At 39.2% G+C, this 16,062-nt stretch overlaps 1 protein-coding gene across 1 annotated transcript in view; it reads left to right on the top strand.

Annotated features, from left to right (window-relative positions):
• grm4 (glutamate receptor, metabotropic 4) overlaps nt 1-16,062 on the top strand; it is a 158,501-nt gene that overhangs the window by 119,078 nt on the left and 23,361 nt on the right. The window contains exons 4-6 of the mRNA XM_046395769.1: nt 8,246-8,381; nt 10,863-11,017; nt 11,672-11,812. Coding sequence (XP_046251725.1) covers nt 8,246-8,381; nt 10,863-11,017; nt 11,672-11,812 — 432 coding nt within the window. The remainder of the gene's footprint in view (nt 1-8,245; nt 8,382-10,862; nt 11,018-11,671; nt 11,813-16,062) is intronic.

Below are 16,062 nucleotides of genomic sequence, written 5' to 3'. Positions count from 1 at the left end.
AATTGAACGGACACTGTGGGATGAATAATACGTACAAAATAACATGTTCTGTCACCGCTGCCCTCTTGCCCTCCATGAGCATCCCCTGCACTGTGGGGATAAATACAGAGTGGGTCCATTTCCCTCCGGGACTTCACAGTCTGCTGATTTCAGAGAGCAGAGTTGCTGACAGATGTACTACCAGGACTGGTTGCCACTTGGCTTAAGAAAATAGCCATGCCAACAAACACTTTCAGTTGATCTATCAGCTTTAAGGCCAGAGTGCAACTACATTTTCACCCTGTTGTGTTCTCATATATACTTTCACAGAGTGTTAGCCGATTCATCAATACAAGCTTGAGTGGATAATTTTTGTTTCGGAGACCAAAGATTGGTCCCAAGCACTTCATAAGGCTCAATATTACAGTCAGACCAGCGTACAGCACCTCCGTAGTCACTTCGCTGCTCACTTTCTTTACTTTTATAACAGTAAGTTGTCAGCCTCAAATGAATTGCCTCAGCTCTTGGTGCAGAATTTTTTTTCAAAACAATACTAGCATCTGTGCTAAAGGTGACATATTCTAATTCTAAATATAGTGAGTTCAACATTTTTTTCCTCACCTTGGCTGGCTAAATGAACTTACAAACAGAAGTTCACATGGGAAGTAATGAACTCACTGATGCTACAAGACGGGCGAGCTAACAGAATGTTTCACGCTTAAAATAAAAATCCGCCCTTTAAACAAACGGTCTAGTATTGTCATGTATGAGATGAAGGAGGGGGCGCTATCCAGAAGCCTCCATTAAAGGGTTGCAAGGCAAAAAATTTTGACCTGACTCAACTAGTACTGGACAGCAATGCAACATCTTCTGGTATTGCCAATGAATACACGCATTTCTGGTTGATAACTTGAACATTTATACTGTACAATCGTGACATGAAAAGACAAATTACCTTTCCAGAGCAACAGAATCCTTTATCATGGTTTCATAAACCACAGTTCAGTGTTCCGACACCCTAAAAGTCTTTAAGCTCGTGTATCTGATACTCACATTTCATAGTCATACACCTCAACCAACGCAACCCATTTTGGCATTTGTTTAATGCGTTGCTGTTTTCTATCTAAACGCCCACTCAGCTCCCCCGTTTCCAGCTTAGCGGGCAGGTGAATATGCAAAACAATCTGCTTTCAATCTACTACAGACATTTCTGAATTTATCACCTAAAAGTATTTTTCTTATCTTAATAATTCAGAAACATTAACTCAAATTTTAAAAAACATTGCTATTTAATTTGAATAAAAAGTAACTCTATTACTGTATTTCATCTGGACTGAAATAGAGCAGATCCAGTTTGTTAAAGATACTGGCACCTGAAATCAGTTGTTTATAATTTATTGATGAGATATCAATGACATATTTTAGCACAATAGCAGAGATTAGGGAGCATTTGACAGTAATGCAAGAGACTATAAGAATCAAAGCGTTTGTGTGTAACATTAAGAAACCGGTAGTTCAGGTAAGTTGAAAATAAACCTTTGTTAGATGATTATTGATCACCCCAGTGATATGAAAGACTGAAGATATTTTTGTTTGGGGTATTTTTATTTTAATTGAAACAGTGGCACACTGATTTCACAGAAAACACATTCTGTAGGAAGATGCATCGCAGTAATCACAGTCTTCTTTAATCTGATCTAATTTCACACATCACCATGCAGATGTCTTTCTTATTAACATCAGAGCATCTCCCCATGAGTAAATCTGAAACCCATCATAAAAGACTACATGGCAAGCTAGAAAATTGCTTCCTATCATTTTGTTTCATCTTACGCTTCTTTGATACACAAATATTCAGCAGAACCACTTTCGTTCAACAACACTGGAGAGAGCCATTACAGAGGAAGTATACAGTTAGTTTTTCTAACCACTAGGGGAAAAAAAACTACGAAGGCTCACATGTTCTCCGCACTGATTGGCATCCTTAATGTCCATGACCGGTTGGCTATTCTGAAACCATATTTTGTAGACTGGCAGTTATACTCAGAATAAACATTTATGTTTTATTTAGAAACAGGGAAGCGATGGTGCAGTTTGCTTGTCATTCCACCTGTGAGTATTCTTTTGAGTTAAAATCAACATACTCTGCGGTGCTGAAGTACACAGTACATGTAGTAGTTTACATTTCAATGTCCTCATACAAACGTAGAACTGTATATGAAGAGAAAAATGATGTTTCTTATTTTGAATTGATTTTGTTTGCTACTTAAAAGTGCTGATACATTTTAAAAAAGTCTCCATTCTTGTTGATGTTAGCTTCCTGACACAGGTTGGTAAAACTTTATTTAATCTACAAACATTCTGATCAGACTCTGATTTACACAGATTAAATGAAAATATGCAACATTACAGATATTTACAGAATGAATCCTATCTATTACTTTTAGCTGAAAATACCTATTTTAAGCAATTACTACTCAAATAATTTTTAGCCACACTAGTAATGTAGCTCTATATTTAGAGTTGGAGCATAATACAGAAAAACTCAAATCCACCACAATGTGCACACTCAAAAGGCACCACATAATAGACTCAAAATACAAACTTCGTAAAAACAGAATCTTTCCAGTAAGGTCATTTATATCTCAATGTTAGTGAATTTCATTACATAATCAAGGGCTTTCTGTTTATCTGCTCAAAGTTTACGAATCACCTGCTCTAAATAAGCTCACATTGGCAGAGCAAAGGCAGGGAGCATGTATATGTGTGCTGCTCGGCGATACCTGATAGGAGAAACTCGACTCTCACCAGCCTCACATTAAACCACATTTCAACCTTATTTTCCCAGAAGTATGTAACAGCGAACCCACGACTCATCACTTGATCCATCCCAAAGCTGGTGTTGGGTGATGTTAATCTGTAGACTCAGCAAGTCTCTGATAAGTTGTCCAGGCTGTGCAGAAAATGCCCTCAGACACATCCATGCGTTTGAAGATACACTGTACACACACAGTTCTTATAGAAGGACGTATTTGATGAGATGTGGTAGATAAATGTTACAGATGTGGAAAATGACACAGATGTTTGGCCTAATAAAGACAAATTACAGTGCTACATAAGTAGAATTGGTCATTCATTTTCTGCCTTCTAGTATGAGAGCCATTCATGTGGTCCAAATAAATCATTTCTACTAGATTTTGATGCAAGTACTTCTTACACATGACATATTTGTTCACGTGTGTGGTTCTCTACATGTTGCAGGCAGGGCAGTAAGGTCAGTGACTGAGCCATCCTCATAGTACTGCAGAAAAGAATGAAACGCGGTAGTTCAGGATATCTTTGTGGCTCAACAGTCTGCAATAATTATAATGGGATATTATACTGTAATTGATCCCCTGGGGAAAAAAAGAAATTCATTTCTTTTTATCCTCTCAGGCCTGCACAGTGAGGTGAGAGCACAGCGATAGAACAGCGCCTCAGGGACCGTGGGGGGGGGATTTCGTGTCTCGCTCCAGGACACTTTAGCGGGGTGGTTTTGTTGGAACAAGGGGAGTGAACCTCAGCCCTTTCTGCTACGGGTCAGTTTCCCCTCAGGATTCCACCCACTCTCTCTACCCCGAGTATTTTCACTCCCACTTGCAGCTACGTTTCTGAAAAGAGAAACACAATCTATTGATAATGTACCAATATGAAAGCATAGCACACTTCCTGCAGTTCATCCAGAGTAACATTTCGCAAGCAGGTATTTTTACATGTACTGTTGTTTTTCTTGACTAAAATCAATTCCATTTTAGTCAGGCCCCCCGCTCAGGGGCCTGAGCGTGTCCCAGCATGCATTGGATGAAAGGCAGAGAAACATTGGACATGTTGCCAGTTTATCTCAGGCCTATGATCAACTGATTTGCATAAATCATTTGGTATACAGTTTAATACATCAGAGGGGCATATTATTTATCTTCCTATTTAGTGCTATCTACGTCACCCTGTTTTTCATTTCTTTCATCTCATCTGAGAGTATCTGTATGATGTGAACCTCTGTGATCACACTACCAAGCCTGAGCGCTGCAGGTCTGTACATAAGACTACTGGTACAGCATATACAAGACTATCAACAGATTTATGGATCAACACTGCCATTCAAAACAGATGAGAATTCAAAGATCTGCGCAGCTCAAACATGGTTTCTAATTATTAACTGACTGTGTCTTTTCACTGCTAAATCGTTTGCTGGAATTAAAGTAGCAGCTGATGTTCTCATTTAACGTTAAAAAAAAAATGACAAATTGAATGAAAACTACGGCCCATCTGTACTGAAGAAACAACATTAGTTTTAGCTCTCAGTGTTTTTGTTGCTAGTAATATTCTCCAGCTGCAAATCAAGCTTGCTTGTGTAGGTATTTCGGCTAAGGGCATCTCCCAAAAAACAGACTATTTTTATACGATCACCACAATGCCCACCTGGGTGTGTTTTGTGTGCTTCAGCGCTACTGTTCACCAAGCACACGAGCTGTGCTGCCATCAGCCACAGTGCCAGGGAATATTTAATGTTTATGGCAGCGCCGTCTCTCCCAAGGATGTCCAATGAGAAGGAGTAGTAGTGTTCTGAACTACTGGGAGAGCAGAGGGTGCGGCTGACAATGTAAGACACTAGAGAAGGGGGCCCGCAGTCTCCTCAGCAACGGATATTTTTAGAGGTGGTTTTCAGACGTGGCTCAGATGTTAACGGTGGTATGAATGTTGGGAGAAATATGTTGCTCATGAAGTTTTCAGCAGTATCTGCAGAATAAAGGCTGCTTCGTCACGGGGAAAAGAAGACCAAACTAACTAAACGTGAAGATTAATTAATGTTTTGATTTATTTTTCACTTTGTGAGACCTGAAGCACAACCAAGTTTTTCAGTTTGGTTTCCACAAGCTACTGATTGTTAAACTGTAGAGATCATTTTCAGCTAATTTATAAATAATTTATTACTATAATTAATCAACAGACAATCCTGTATGTGTCTGAAGATACAAACAAAAAGGGAAATGTTGTTTTTTTTTCTTCTTCTTTTTTTTTTAAAAGGCTGCTACACATTTGTAATTAATTACTTGGTAACGGTCTCTCTCTATGTTCCTGTGTTTATAAATCAACATTAGGTGGGAGATGTTGGTCTGATTCATTTTAAGAAAAGTCTTATGAGAAGCTGTGTGCAGACACAGGGTTTATCTCCCTAATTACATCCTGTCCAATGGCAAAATGAAATCCAGCAAAGTGTTTTACTGAAAAATCTGATTCCTTTGAAGAGACTTGTTTCATTTGCTTAAATTAATATAAAATATGTAATGAGCAAGACCTATAATTACCACGACCAACTAAAATCCACTTAGGTTGTATGAAAATGTCATTTTGGTGCAGCCTAGCATAACTGAATCAGCATGAAAACAATATATTCATTAAGTTTGCATGTTCACACACAGGTGCTGTATTTACCTGTGAGTGAAATGAAACAAAATGTGTGTGTGTGTGGGGAGGGGGTTAAGATTAGCTACAGAGCAGCAAAACAGAAATTCATACTTGGAGCAGCTGGGCACTGAGTGTCTTCTTTTGTAGCTGCTCCCTGTCATGGAGAGAGAATTGGAGTCCTCGAGTCAAGGGACCATGTCTTTGACCACTCTGTTTTTACAGAGGAATGGAGGGACAGATGCATGGATGAATGGGTAGTGTTAGCAATAAAACAAATTGCCATGTCTACCCGAAAACTAAGAGAGTCACATCACTGGTCCCGTGGAGGGGCCTGTTCTGCGTGCCTCAACTCCCAAGTCGGGTTCTTATTCCACCCTGGTCCTCCTGGTATTCACTTCGGAGGTTAAGAAATGCTACAGCCAGCTGCCAGGGATGTGAGAAGAGAAGAAAAGGAAGGGATGAGTGCTCTGCTTGCACACAGCAGATGTTAGGGGAACGTGGGGACTGAACTACTAGTGAGGAAAAGACATAGAATCTAATGATTGATAGAGTCTTAGAGCAGAGAAATGCTGCTGTGTAGGTGCTAAATTTCCCATGTGTCTGTCTGCGTGGTTTAAGCGCGATGACACAGTGAGGCAGACACTCCTCAACAAGGTACACAAACACTTGCATATGGTGGGGTTTCTTTTTCTTTTCCTTTTTATGCAGACTTTCCTATATTTTGTTTACCTTGTTGTTCAATAAACCACCTGCAACCAGTATATGTATAAGCATACAGCTCAGTGTAGGCTCACAACTACAACTACAGTATGTGTACACAAAAAGACAGAAATAAACACATGCATCAAATTTTGCGTGGTTCTGTTTTTTAAATCTCAATCACTGTGCAGTTGGTACCACATGCAGGAGCCTCATTTCCTCTCCCATAGTTAGTCCCAACTAGACAAAGATAACTCCTTAATCCAACATTTACATATCAATAATTTTCCCTGCAGTACAAGTCTTAACACCTATCAGTGAAAAGAACAGAAAGGAGGCGGTGTAATTTCACAGTGTGCTGCACTGGTGCCTGTCCAACCATGTCACAGAAGCTGCTATTAGTTGTGACCACTGTGTACCTTTGCTTTGTAGCATTAAAGTGTCAAATGTACCTTTAGTGGTGACATTTTCAATCACCATCATTAGGTGTCAGAGACCCTGTTTCTGTGGCTCAGAAGAAATTCAGCACAAAAAGCTTTTAAATTATAAGCTTATATAATGAAACTTAAGCTTATAAATAAAGCATCTGTTTTTAATTCGCCTTAGTTTTCCTATCTCCACCTTATATCTCCACAGTATATGAAGAATGCACGGCTTTAGTTAACATGTATTCAAGTCATTAAATGTATGGTGAAAACACTCTTGAAGAGAAGAAAGGAAGGGATGAGACTCTTGAATGATGGCATCGGTGTTAAGTGTGATATTGTGTGGTAAGTTTTAGGAATGGAAAAACAAGTAAACTGCCTGGAAACAACAGACATGGGCCAGCAAACACAAAGGAATGAGCCAGGATTTTCACAATCCAGCCCATGACACGCATGACCACAGGAAACGTACAATATACATGCAGCCTCTCTGAAAAAAAAGAAAAGAAAAGAAAGAAAGGCAGCATAACCACGGGTTTGGAGAAAAGGGAAACATCATTAAAATCTTCCACAGTGTACAATCAGGACAATAGTGCAAGCCACTGACTGAAGCCCCTGACTGACTTAACCGGAAGTGACTTTTGTACCCGTGAGCAAAGCAACCCAACATCATTGTTAAGTTAATGGCATCCTCCTATTCTTTACTCATATTTCCAGTTTCCAAACCTATTAGTTTCTGAGCAGGGGCTAGGCTTTGTTTTATGGTGTGAGTCTGGCTGCCATGAACTGAACTAGAGGGTATTATTCCTGCATTGATTGTTCACTAGGCTGGCTTTGTGTTGTGTAACGGACGGGAAATTCATTAGCATGCACATAACTCTCTGTGGCATTTTGGCAGGGTGACAAAAGAGTTATCCTGAAATGTTGCGTTGGGAATTAAAAAGCCTTAGCTTGTTGGTAACCACGGGATACCCACTGCCTCCTTTAGGCTTGTGTTCAACACCAGAAGATTTCTAACAGTGCGAGGAGTCTCTTAAAACTGATCTGTGGGGAATTACGGTCGTTGTAGGTTTTGGTCTAACTAGCTAAACAAATCAGTCTCACTAGACGTAGGTTAACTGGCGTGTAAATTGACTGGTTGTGTGCCTCTTTCATTGGAAAGAAACTCAAATTTAGAAAAGAACATTTAGTATAGTACTTTATAAGTTGAACACAATGAAACAAGGCAAATGTAATAAGACAAATGACTCTGAACTCAAATGGAACCAGTTTTCAATTACAAAATTTATGTACCTCCAAATGTTACCCAATTCCCCTGGACACACTGGCAGTACCATAAACTGAATTGATGGGTTTCCATGTCTCAAAGTTGCCCCTTGTGGTGCAAGGAAAGATTTTTTTTAATACCTTGCATCACTCATGCTGGGAAATATTGCACCTGTACACATTTAATAGTACATCTGTCATTAAGAAAAATGTCCAGGGGTTTATGTGGGGTTAAAACAAAGAAGAAAACATTTCAAGACTCCAACAAATGTTTCTGGTGACCAAGAGTTTGAAATGGTCACACCTGAAACTGCAGAATTAATATGCACTTAAAGTTAAAAAGTTTGCTGATAAGATATGTTCAGATGTTTCACAGAAGAAAAGATAAAGCTGTTTCATTTGAAAACTTTTCCCTTTTGTCTTCGAATTAGGGGGTCTGTGCATTTCCCAGTCGGTGAAGATACCACGTGAACCAAGACCTGGAGAGTTTGACAAGATCATTCGCAGGCTGAGTGAGAACCCGAACGCTCGAGTAGTCATTATCTTTGCCAATGAGGATGACATCAGGTGAGAGCAGTGGAATTCTAATGGCTGTCAGTTAATAGAACTTTCAACCTGACTTATCTCAACAACCATAACCACTGACTGACATTTCCTTTGTATAACTTACCTGACGTTTTTTTCTGGCTTAAAATAAAACAGTTTTAAAGATTTTTCAAAATCTCCTAATGTCTGAAATGATTAATGCTGTCTAGTAATGTTTTTACCTGAGGCTTCCTGTGGAAGCTGGCATTAAAATGTCATAAACGTCTCTTGTGTATATAAAGGAATTGAATTGCCTTGTCCTTAAATTACTGTCTGCTACCCACATATTTATGTCTATGAGCTATGAGGAGGAAATAAGATTGGATTTTGGTCTATTCACATTTTCTTAGGCCCTGTCACTGAACATATTGCCACATAAATTACAGGAAAAGTGAAGTAGTTTTAAAACATTAAGACAACAAAAAAATGCTGTGATCTACTATGTTGAGATGCAAATTAACTCAGTACATTTTTTTGAGGTACTTGCTCTTTCCTTGAGGATTTCCATTTTATGCCACTTTGGATATATTTCGTATATATGTTGTATTGAGATGCCTTACAGTGAAAGGTGTGTCTAATTGTACCCTCCTACTTGTTCTCACCGACTAAAAGCTTTGTCATCCAATTTCACATCTAGCCTGCTGTCCCCATCTATTCCCCCATACTAGACAAAAGCACAGTTAACAGCATCTCTGCTCTCCTTATGGGGACACAGGTGTATCACTTAAGATTCATTAGCTCTTATTAAGAAGGATGGTCTGCATTAAGAATGAATTAATTAGATGCAGGCTGAATCAACACGCACAGCACTGTTGTGACTTTGAAAGGGAAAATGTTTCCCAGCAACCAGTATTAGGCCAATATATTCCTAGTGGAAGTGGGCAGTGATTTGGGGAGACCTCCTGATGATGACCAGGGCAGAAGTCCCCGTGCTCATTGGCTTAATCCGGTCCTGATAACGGGTAATAGTCTGGATATATAGTAATTACAGAAAGCCAAGGGGATTTTAACGCCGCATGCCTGCTCTATCCTTGAACCCAGTAAGTGTGAGTTGGCAGCAGCCGAATAAGAACCCAAAATTGTCTACTTATAGTGTAAGAGATTTGAGCAGTGTTGATGAAGCCCTATAATGTGATACTTATCCAGTTACAGAAATATACTGCCTCTTCTCAGTGTAATAAAAATACAAGAAACAATGTTGGTGGGTTAGCTTTTCGTAATCTAGCCAGCTATGTAGGTTTCTCCTCTACTGCGTTTCATAGCATGTGTGATGAAATGACATCATCTTGTACTGTGCTCCAACTATGGGAAAATGAATTCCTCCTTCTGATTTTATAATATAACATTAATTGGATGTGTCACTCTTCATTTCTTTATCACCTGCACTTTTAACATTATGACTAAAACAACTTTCATTGTAGTTATAGTAATTCTTGGGATGCAAAATAATTTTAATTTCACTCATAGTAAAACACACAAAAAAAAGTTTGTGATTAATCCTGGGCTGTCAAAGGTAAGGGGAAACGTGCACGCCCATCCACGCCCCCGGACACAACACCTTCATTTCTCACCATGTTATTACCATATCAGACTCGTCAGCCTGTCCAGGCATGTCTCCATTATGTATTATCTTCAAAGTAGGAAAATTTATTTCTTGTATTTTCCCCCTACGTGAAGCACATAATTACATCTTGAGACATGTTCATTTCATTACATTCCTGGAGACCAAACTGTGAAAAAAGTGGTTGCCTTTCAAACATAAATCCTTAAGGTCATAAAACTAAAGTAAAGAGACATAAAGTAAGTTGGATGAGTCACTGCACGCCCACTTATATTTTACAAAAAGAAGCTGCTGTTATTCTTTTACAAGGTTATTCCGTCCTTCTTCTCGCAACAACAAAGTCTTATGCAAGTTGCAATGTTAAAACATGCAATGTACAGTAAAAATCTGATACAGTGTGAGGCTCAATATGATGGTTTGATATTTACTTTTTTGTTCTAGCATCTTTAGGGTGACATGAAGGTCGGTAATGCCTCACACGCCAGGTGGCTGTGTTTAAATTTTATGCTGCTGTGCTCAAACTATCTTGATATAAGTCTGCTGCTGCAGCAGAGCTTGGAGGCAGTTGTTTTACAGCTCCCCAAACTTACTTCCACTGGCAACAAGCCTGGACAAATGTGGCAAGGGTGTCATTCTGCCACAGCAAAGAAGAACTCCACTGCACTGGGAATGGATAGTGTGTCTGAGGTGGCTTTTCAATTCTGCTAAAGTGCCTCAGTGCAACTTTTTCCAGATTCAGAATAGAAAATTCATGTCATGTAATCATCACCTGTATGGCAGCTACACTTTGTCTTTAGGGTGCATTTAAATAGGAACCTATTTTCCTAGACAGTACATCACTGTGTGTGTATGAAATATATAAAATAAATTACTGCACATCGCTCTCCTTATCCATCCCAAAGGCGGCTCCTTCAAGCAGCTAAGAAGGCCAATCAAACAGGCCATTTCATCTGGGTAGGCTCAGACAGCTGGGGCTCCAAAATCTCCCCAATACTCAACCAGGAGGAAATGGCAGAAGGTGCCGTCACCATCCTACCCAAACGGCAGTCCATCAAAGGTATTCATGACACACTTCGTACCTTTACCTTACACAATGCTCGTAATGGTTTATTGTCTTACAAAATGTCTTTGTCTGTGAAATAAAATCTAAAATATTTCCTGCACGAATCATATATCCCTTCTAAATGCAACATAAATAACTTTTTACAAAAAAGCTTCAGATTGCCATTGTGTTTTAGTGAGTACTGCCTACGTCTATGGGTTACAGAATATGCATTCATCAACTACAGCATAATGTAGCCATGAGAAAACATAAAAACAGTACATTATATCCTGTTTCAATGCCATTAAATAATTACATACTCCCCTATGGCTTCTACAAAAACAGGTTTAACAATAGCATATGATAATACAAAGTTGGTACAGTGAAGTGATAATCTTTTACCTTTCCTTTAAAAAGTTAAACACTACTTAGGCACACTAATCTCATCTGAACTGTTTACCTGTTTAGTAAAGTGCAAACCAAAGGAAGGCTGAGCTGTCAGTAAACACTCGGCTCATTTGTAATCATCACCAGTGTTATCCACCAGGGCCAAACGAACTTACATTTTGATTATAAAAGGTTCAAATGAACAAGGACCTTAACCTGACACACAGCCAGCATGTAAAAAAAGTGATGAGTTTCATTCTAACGGCATCTTATTTCATTCAGGTTTTGACCGCTACTTCATCAGCCGAACGCTAGAGAACAACAGACGGAATATCTGGTTTGCAGAGTTCTGGGAGAATAACTTCCAATGTAAGCTCAGCCGGCATGCTGTGAAGAAAGGATCCGGCATCAAAAAATGCACAAGTGAGTCTACACCTAATAGCAGAGGAGGCACTTGGTCAATGAAAGGCACTCAGTCAGTGATGATATATACTGACTGGGTCTCCTGTGAATACATAATGTGCATGTGTGCTTGGACGGTATAGGTAAATGTATTTGTCATCTGGGAGGAAACAATCATGCTCCACTAATTTCCGTAAATGTGCAGATAACTGAATGGGAATCTCTAACTTTGTCCGAAAGAAATTAATGTTCCCATTACTTGTCTGTTGGCTAGTTCAATTTGCAGTGGGACGACAAGAGCAATCACAAAAAAGCTCCCACACAGCATGTGCTGAAAATATAATCAATAGCAAATCCAATCAGCCTATTAGAGGCAAGATTTCAGCTCATTAAAATCAGGGGGCCTCTCAGGCCCATCTCCTTCCCCAGCATGCAGTGCAGCATTGCATCTCAAATAGTCCAGACTGACTGTCTGAATGAAATAGACTGACTGATTTAAAGCTGGCACTGGGAATGTTTCAAAATAATGCGTTCCTCATGTATCTGTTAGTATCAAGCAACATAAAAACTAAAACTGGAGAATCTTTTCTGTGACTGAGACTTCAACTGACCTGGAGTTAACTGATGCTGCTAATGTTAGAACCCAGTTCACATAAACTGTTACTTACAGCACATAAAAAACATAATTCAGTTAGACACGTTATGTTGAAAAAGATTCTCGCTTACTGCTGGAACACTGAGTGAGTGGCTATGGTCTGCTTTTATTTTTGAAAAATTTGAATGTTGAAATTCTAAAATAATTTTAGAAATTACAAAAAAACATTTTGTTTGGAAATACACTATATAGACAAAAGTATTGGGTTGCCTGACCATTACACCTACAGGAACTTCAAAGACTCTGTGTGGGCCAGTTGAGTTCTTCCACACCAAACCATCATCCAACCATGTCTTTATGGAGCTTTGCTTTGTGCACTGGGGCACAGTCATGCTGGAATAGAAAAGGGCCTTCAACAAACTGCTGCCACAAAGTTGGAAGCATAGCATTGTCCAAAATGTCTCGGTGTGCTGAAGCATTAAGATTTCCCTTCACTGGCTGTAAGGGGCTGAGCCCAACCTCTGAAAAACAGCCCCATAAAGAGATGGGTCTGGATGCTTTTTATTTCCTTTCTAGTTTTAATTACTTTTGAGAGAATATTTGGGGGATGATGGCAAAAGAGTTAAGTCTGGTAAAAACATTATTGAACAATATCAATATTGTCTCATATTCAGGTGTCACTGTCGGAATGATTTGGAGTTATAATAACATTTTGTTACTATAATAATTAGATTTGACTTTCTAATCCATCTAATCCTGCTGATGCAGAATTTGCCACCTCAAAATATCACAAAATAAGAAAGGGGACCTACTAAATTGGCACAACAGATGAAAAGACAAAGCTAAACAATTAGGCAGAGATTCAATTATCACCCCTCTCAACAACAGGGTGTCCCTTGACAAAAGAGAGAGGTGCTTGCAACAATCTACACAAGCATGTTTGGGGAGGACATGTATTCTTCTGCAGGCCTGTATATCAGCTGTCACGGTGGCTGCTCTTGAGCTAAATTGCAGCAGGTCCTTTTCTTCAACCAAGTAGCCTCTGGGGCACAGTAAATTTTAACAGGCAAGAGGTACAATCATTTCACTAAGAGTCTTATGCAAGCACCATCACCGTCCTCCCCATTGTTCCTTTTGAAAGCATGGTCATTTCCTGTCTCCGCTTCTGGTGTTCACCATAATACCGTATTGTATAGACCATGCATAATGTGTCAAGTAGCAAGATACAAGCAAATTACAGGAGAAAAGTATCACCTCAAACCCCTTTCTGTTGTTCCTTTGATTAAATTTTATTAACATAGCCTACACAATGTCGGCTGTTAATAATAGCACACTTAATGGTGGGAGAGAGTAAATTCCTGTATGAAAAATTTGTCAGGGAGAGCAATCAACCACCAGTGACTGCAAAATGATATTAGTACTAACATGATTAGACGGGCATGTAATTATTCTATTTGTGTGATATCAAAGCTTTTAATCGCACAGTGCAAGTCACTGACAACTGATTTATGTACCATAACAGCAGGGTAGTAACAGGTCATTTTCCAGTACTGAGATATTAAAGAGTATCTGACTTGGACAGCAAGGAAAACAACAATAACACAGGGTGCAGATGTATAATTCACATCCTATTGCAGCCTCTTCCTCCCAGCGTTCTTGTATCTGCTGGCCCAGAGGCCAAGATTTACTTAGTAGCTTCAGATCTACATCATCACCTCCAACCCCAACCCACAGGTCATTTCAGCTCTCAATACTCTCTTGAGTATGTTTATAAATGACGGGAGCTTGACAGGCTTGCCTTGGCTCTGAGCACAGTATAGCACCACTATACTGTGAATGTGTTAGAAATTGTAACATAAATTAGGTCACATTTACTAAACATTTGTATAAGCTACCTTTATTAATGTTTCAAATTCAAAGACTGCTGTGTTTTCATGCTTAAAAAATGGACACAACCAGTTTGCCCTCTGCGCCTTTAAGACCTCTTTGCCAGCATCATAATTGGATCACATCAGAGGTTCATAGCAAATACAAACAGAGTTTTACCTTGCGGTGCAGAATTCAACCGTTCTCAAGTCTCGAGCCATTTGATCTGCTCAGAGCTGTCACTGCACATCACACTATTTCACGCTACCGCACCATTTAAACATGATCCTATTTTGCAGAGCAGGATGAACAAAAATTTGCTGATACAGAGAACTTGAAAAGAGAGACAAATCGGTAATAACAGAAAAACGTTGTACAGTGCCATGGCATGAGATTCTCCTTTCTCATCACAGTTGGTCAGTAATGAGCAGGTCAGACACATCAGTCATAATTACTTCAGGGTGAGCCAAATACACTTGCTAAAAATGCTACGGCATAAAAGCATGACAGCAGACTGTTCAGTGCTGCTCTGTTCTACAGCTACTTTGAACAAAGCACCATTCAGTCTTCTGGCATCCTATAATATGAAAGACTTCAGAAGTTAGAATACAGAGTAGAACAATTTGCCAACAGTTCAGACACTGCAGCATTTCCTGTAATTAAAGTTTTTCTGTCTCACTGGGCTGTTGGCAGAAATGACAGTCTCTGCAGGTGCAGTGCTTCTTATTGACAAGTTGAGGTACGCATGCTGGTTTTAGTTATTCTGCTGCTTTGCATCCCTGCAGACATGAGTCATCAAGGCTACCAGGCACGAGTACTTGCCAGCTCGATTATCTGATGTCCACTGCTCACTGAAAATATCATAAGCAACGTTCTACAGATTTTAGATTCTCTTGAGATGCAGTGTGAATGTAAAGGCTCAAACCATAAGCCGGACAACAACAAAGAGATGTTTCCTTCACTATCTAGAAAGAAGGACTGACCAGCAGTGGTTTAGAATAATTACTGCATATAATCACGCTGAGCTAGTCAATTGTTATCATCAATTTCTTAGCAAGACATTTCCGAAAATGAAATCTTGTTAGAGCAAGAACAATTCATTTGCTATCCAGAACTCGTAGCTGCAACAATGAGCTCACTTAGTCTGACCAGCTGTGTCTTTGGACACTATGATGACAAGCTCTGTGGAGCACTGTGCTCTATTTTTGTCCCTTGGGTGATGCTGCCCAATCATCTTAATTAGACTAAGAAAATAGGAGGAGTTTGTGATAGTTGTCAAGCAACATTTGTCAAATCCCTCGCTAAGGCCACATTAGGAGAACATTTTGACTGTTAGTTCAGAAACTTTCATGCCAAAAAAACATGGGAACAAAGTTGGTCATCACCCAGAGTTTGTCCAAACCAAAGAGGCTGACAGCACTGCGTTACTGCATGGTATTCTTGTATAATAATATTGTGGCACAGTGTGAGCACATTAAAATAATCAATAAAACTGAACTTACACTGTAGATGTGAAAGTAAATCAGAGACAGGATTAAATAATACACACACTTGAACATGAAGAGAGCTGTAACTAATGATTATGTTCAGAGTAGTTAATTATATAATCAATCAGCACTTTGTTCTGTGGAAATAGTGAAAATGCCCGTTGCTATTTTCCAGGATGCAAGACAATTGTTGCAAATTGTTCACACCCAAATATATTTACTATAACATAGTAGAAAACAGAAGGAGCAAATCCTAACATTTAAAGCATCATCTTTAAACTTTAAACTTTATTGAAAAAATAAAACAAAACAATACTCATTTC

Source organism: Scatophagus argus, chromosome 8 (assembly GCF_020382885.2).
Source record: "Scatophagus argus isolate fScaArg1 chromosome 8, fScaArg1.pri, whole genome shotgun sequence".
Classification (NCBI taxonomy): domain Eukaryota; kingdom Metazoa; phylum Chordata; class Actinopteri; family Scatophagidae; genus Scatophagus; species Scatophagus argus.
Note: the sequence above shows the minus strand (reverse complement) of the source record. Positions and strands in the feature narration are given on the sequence as shown.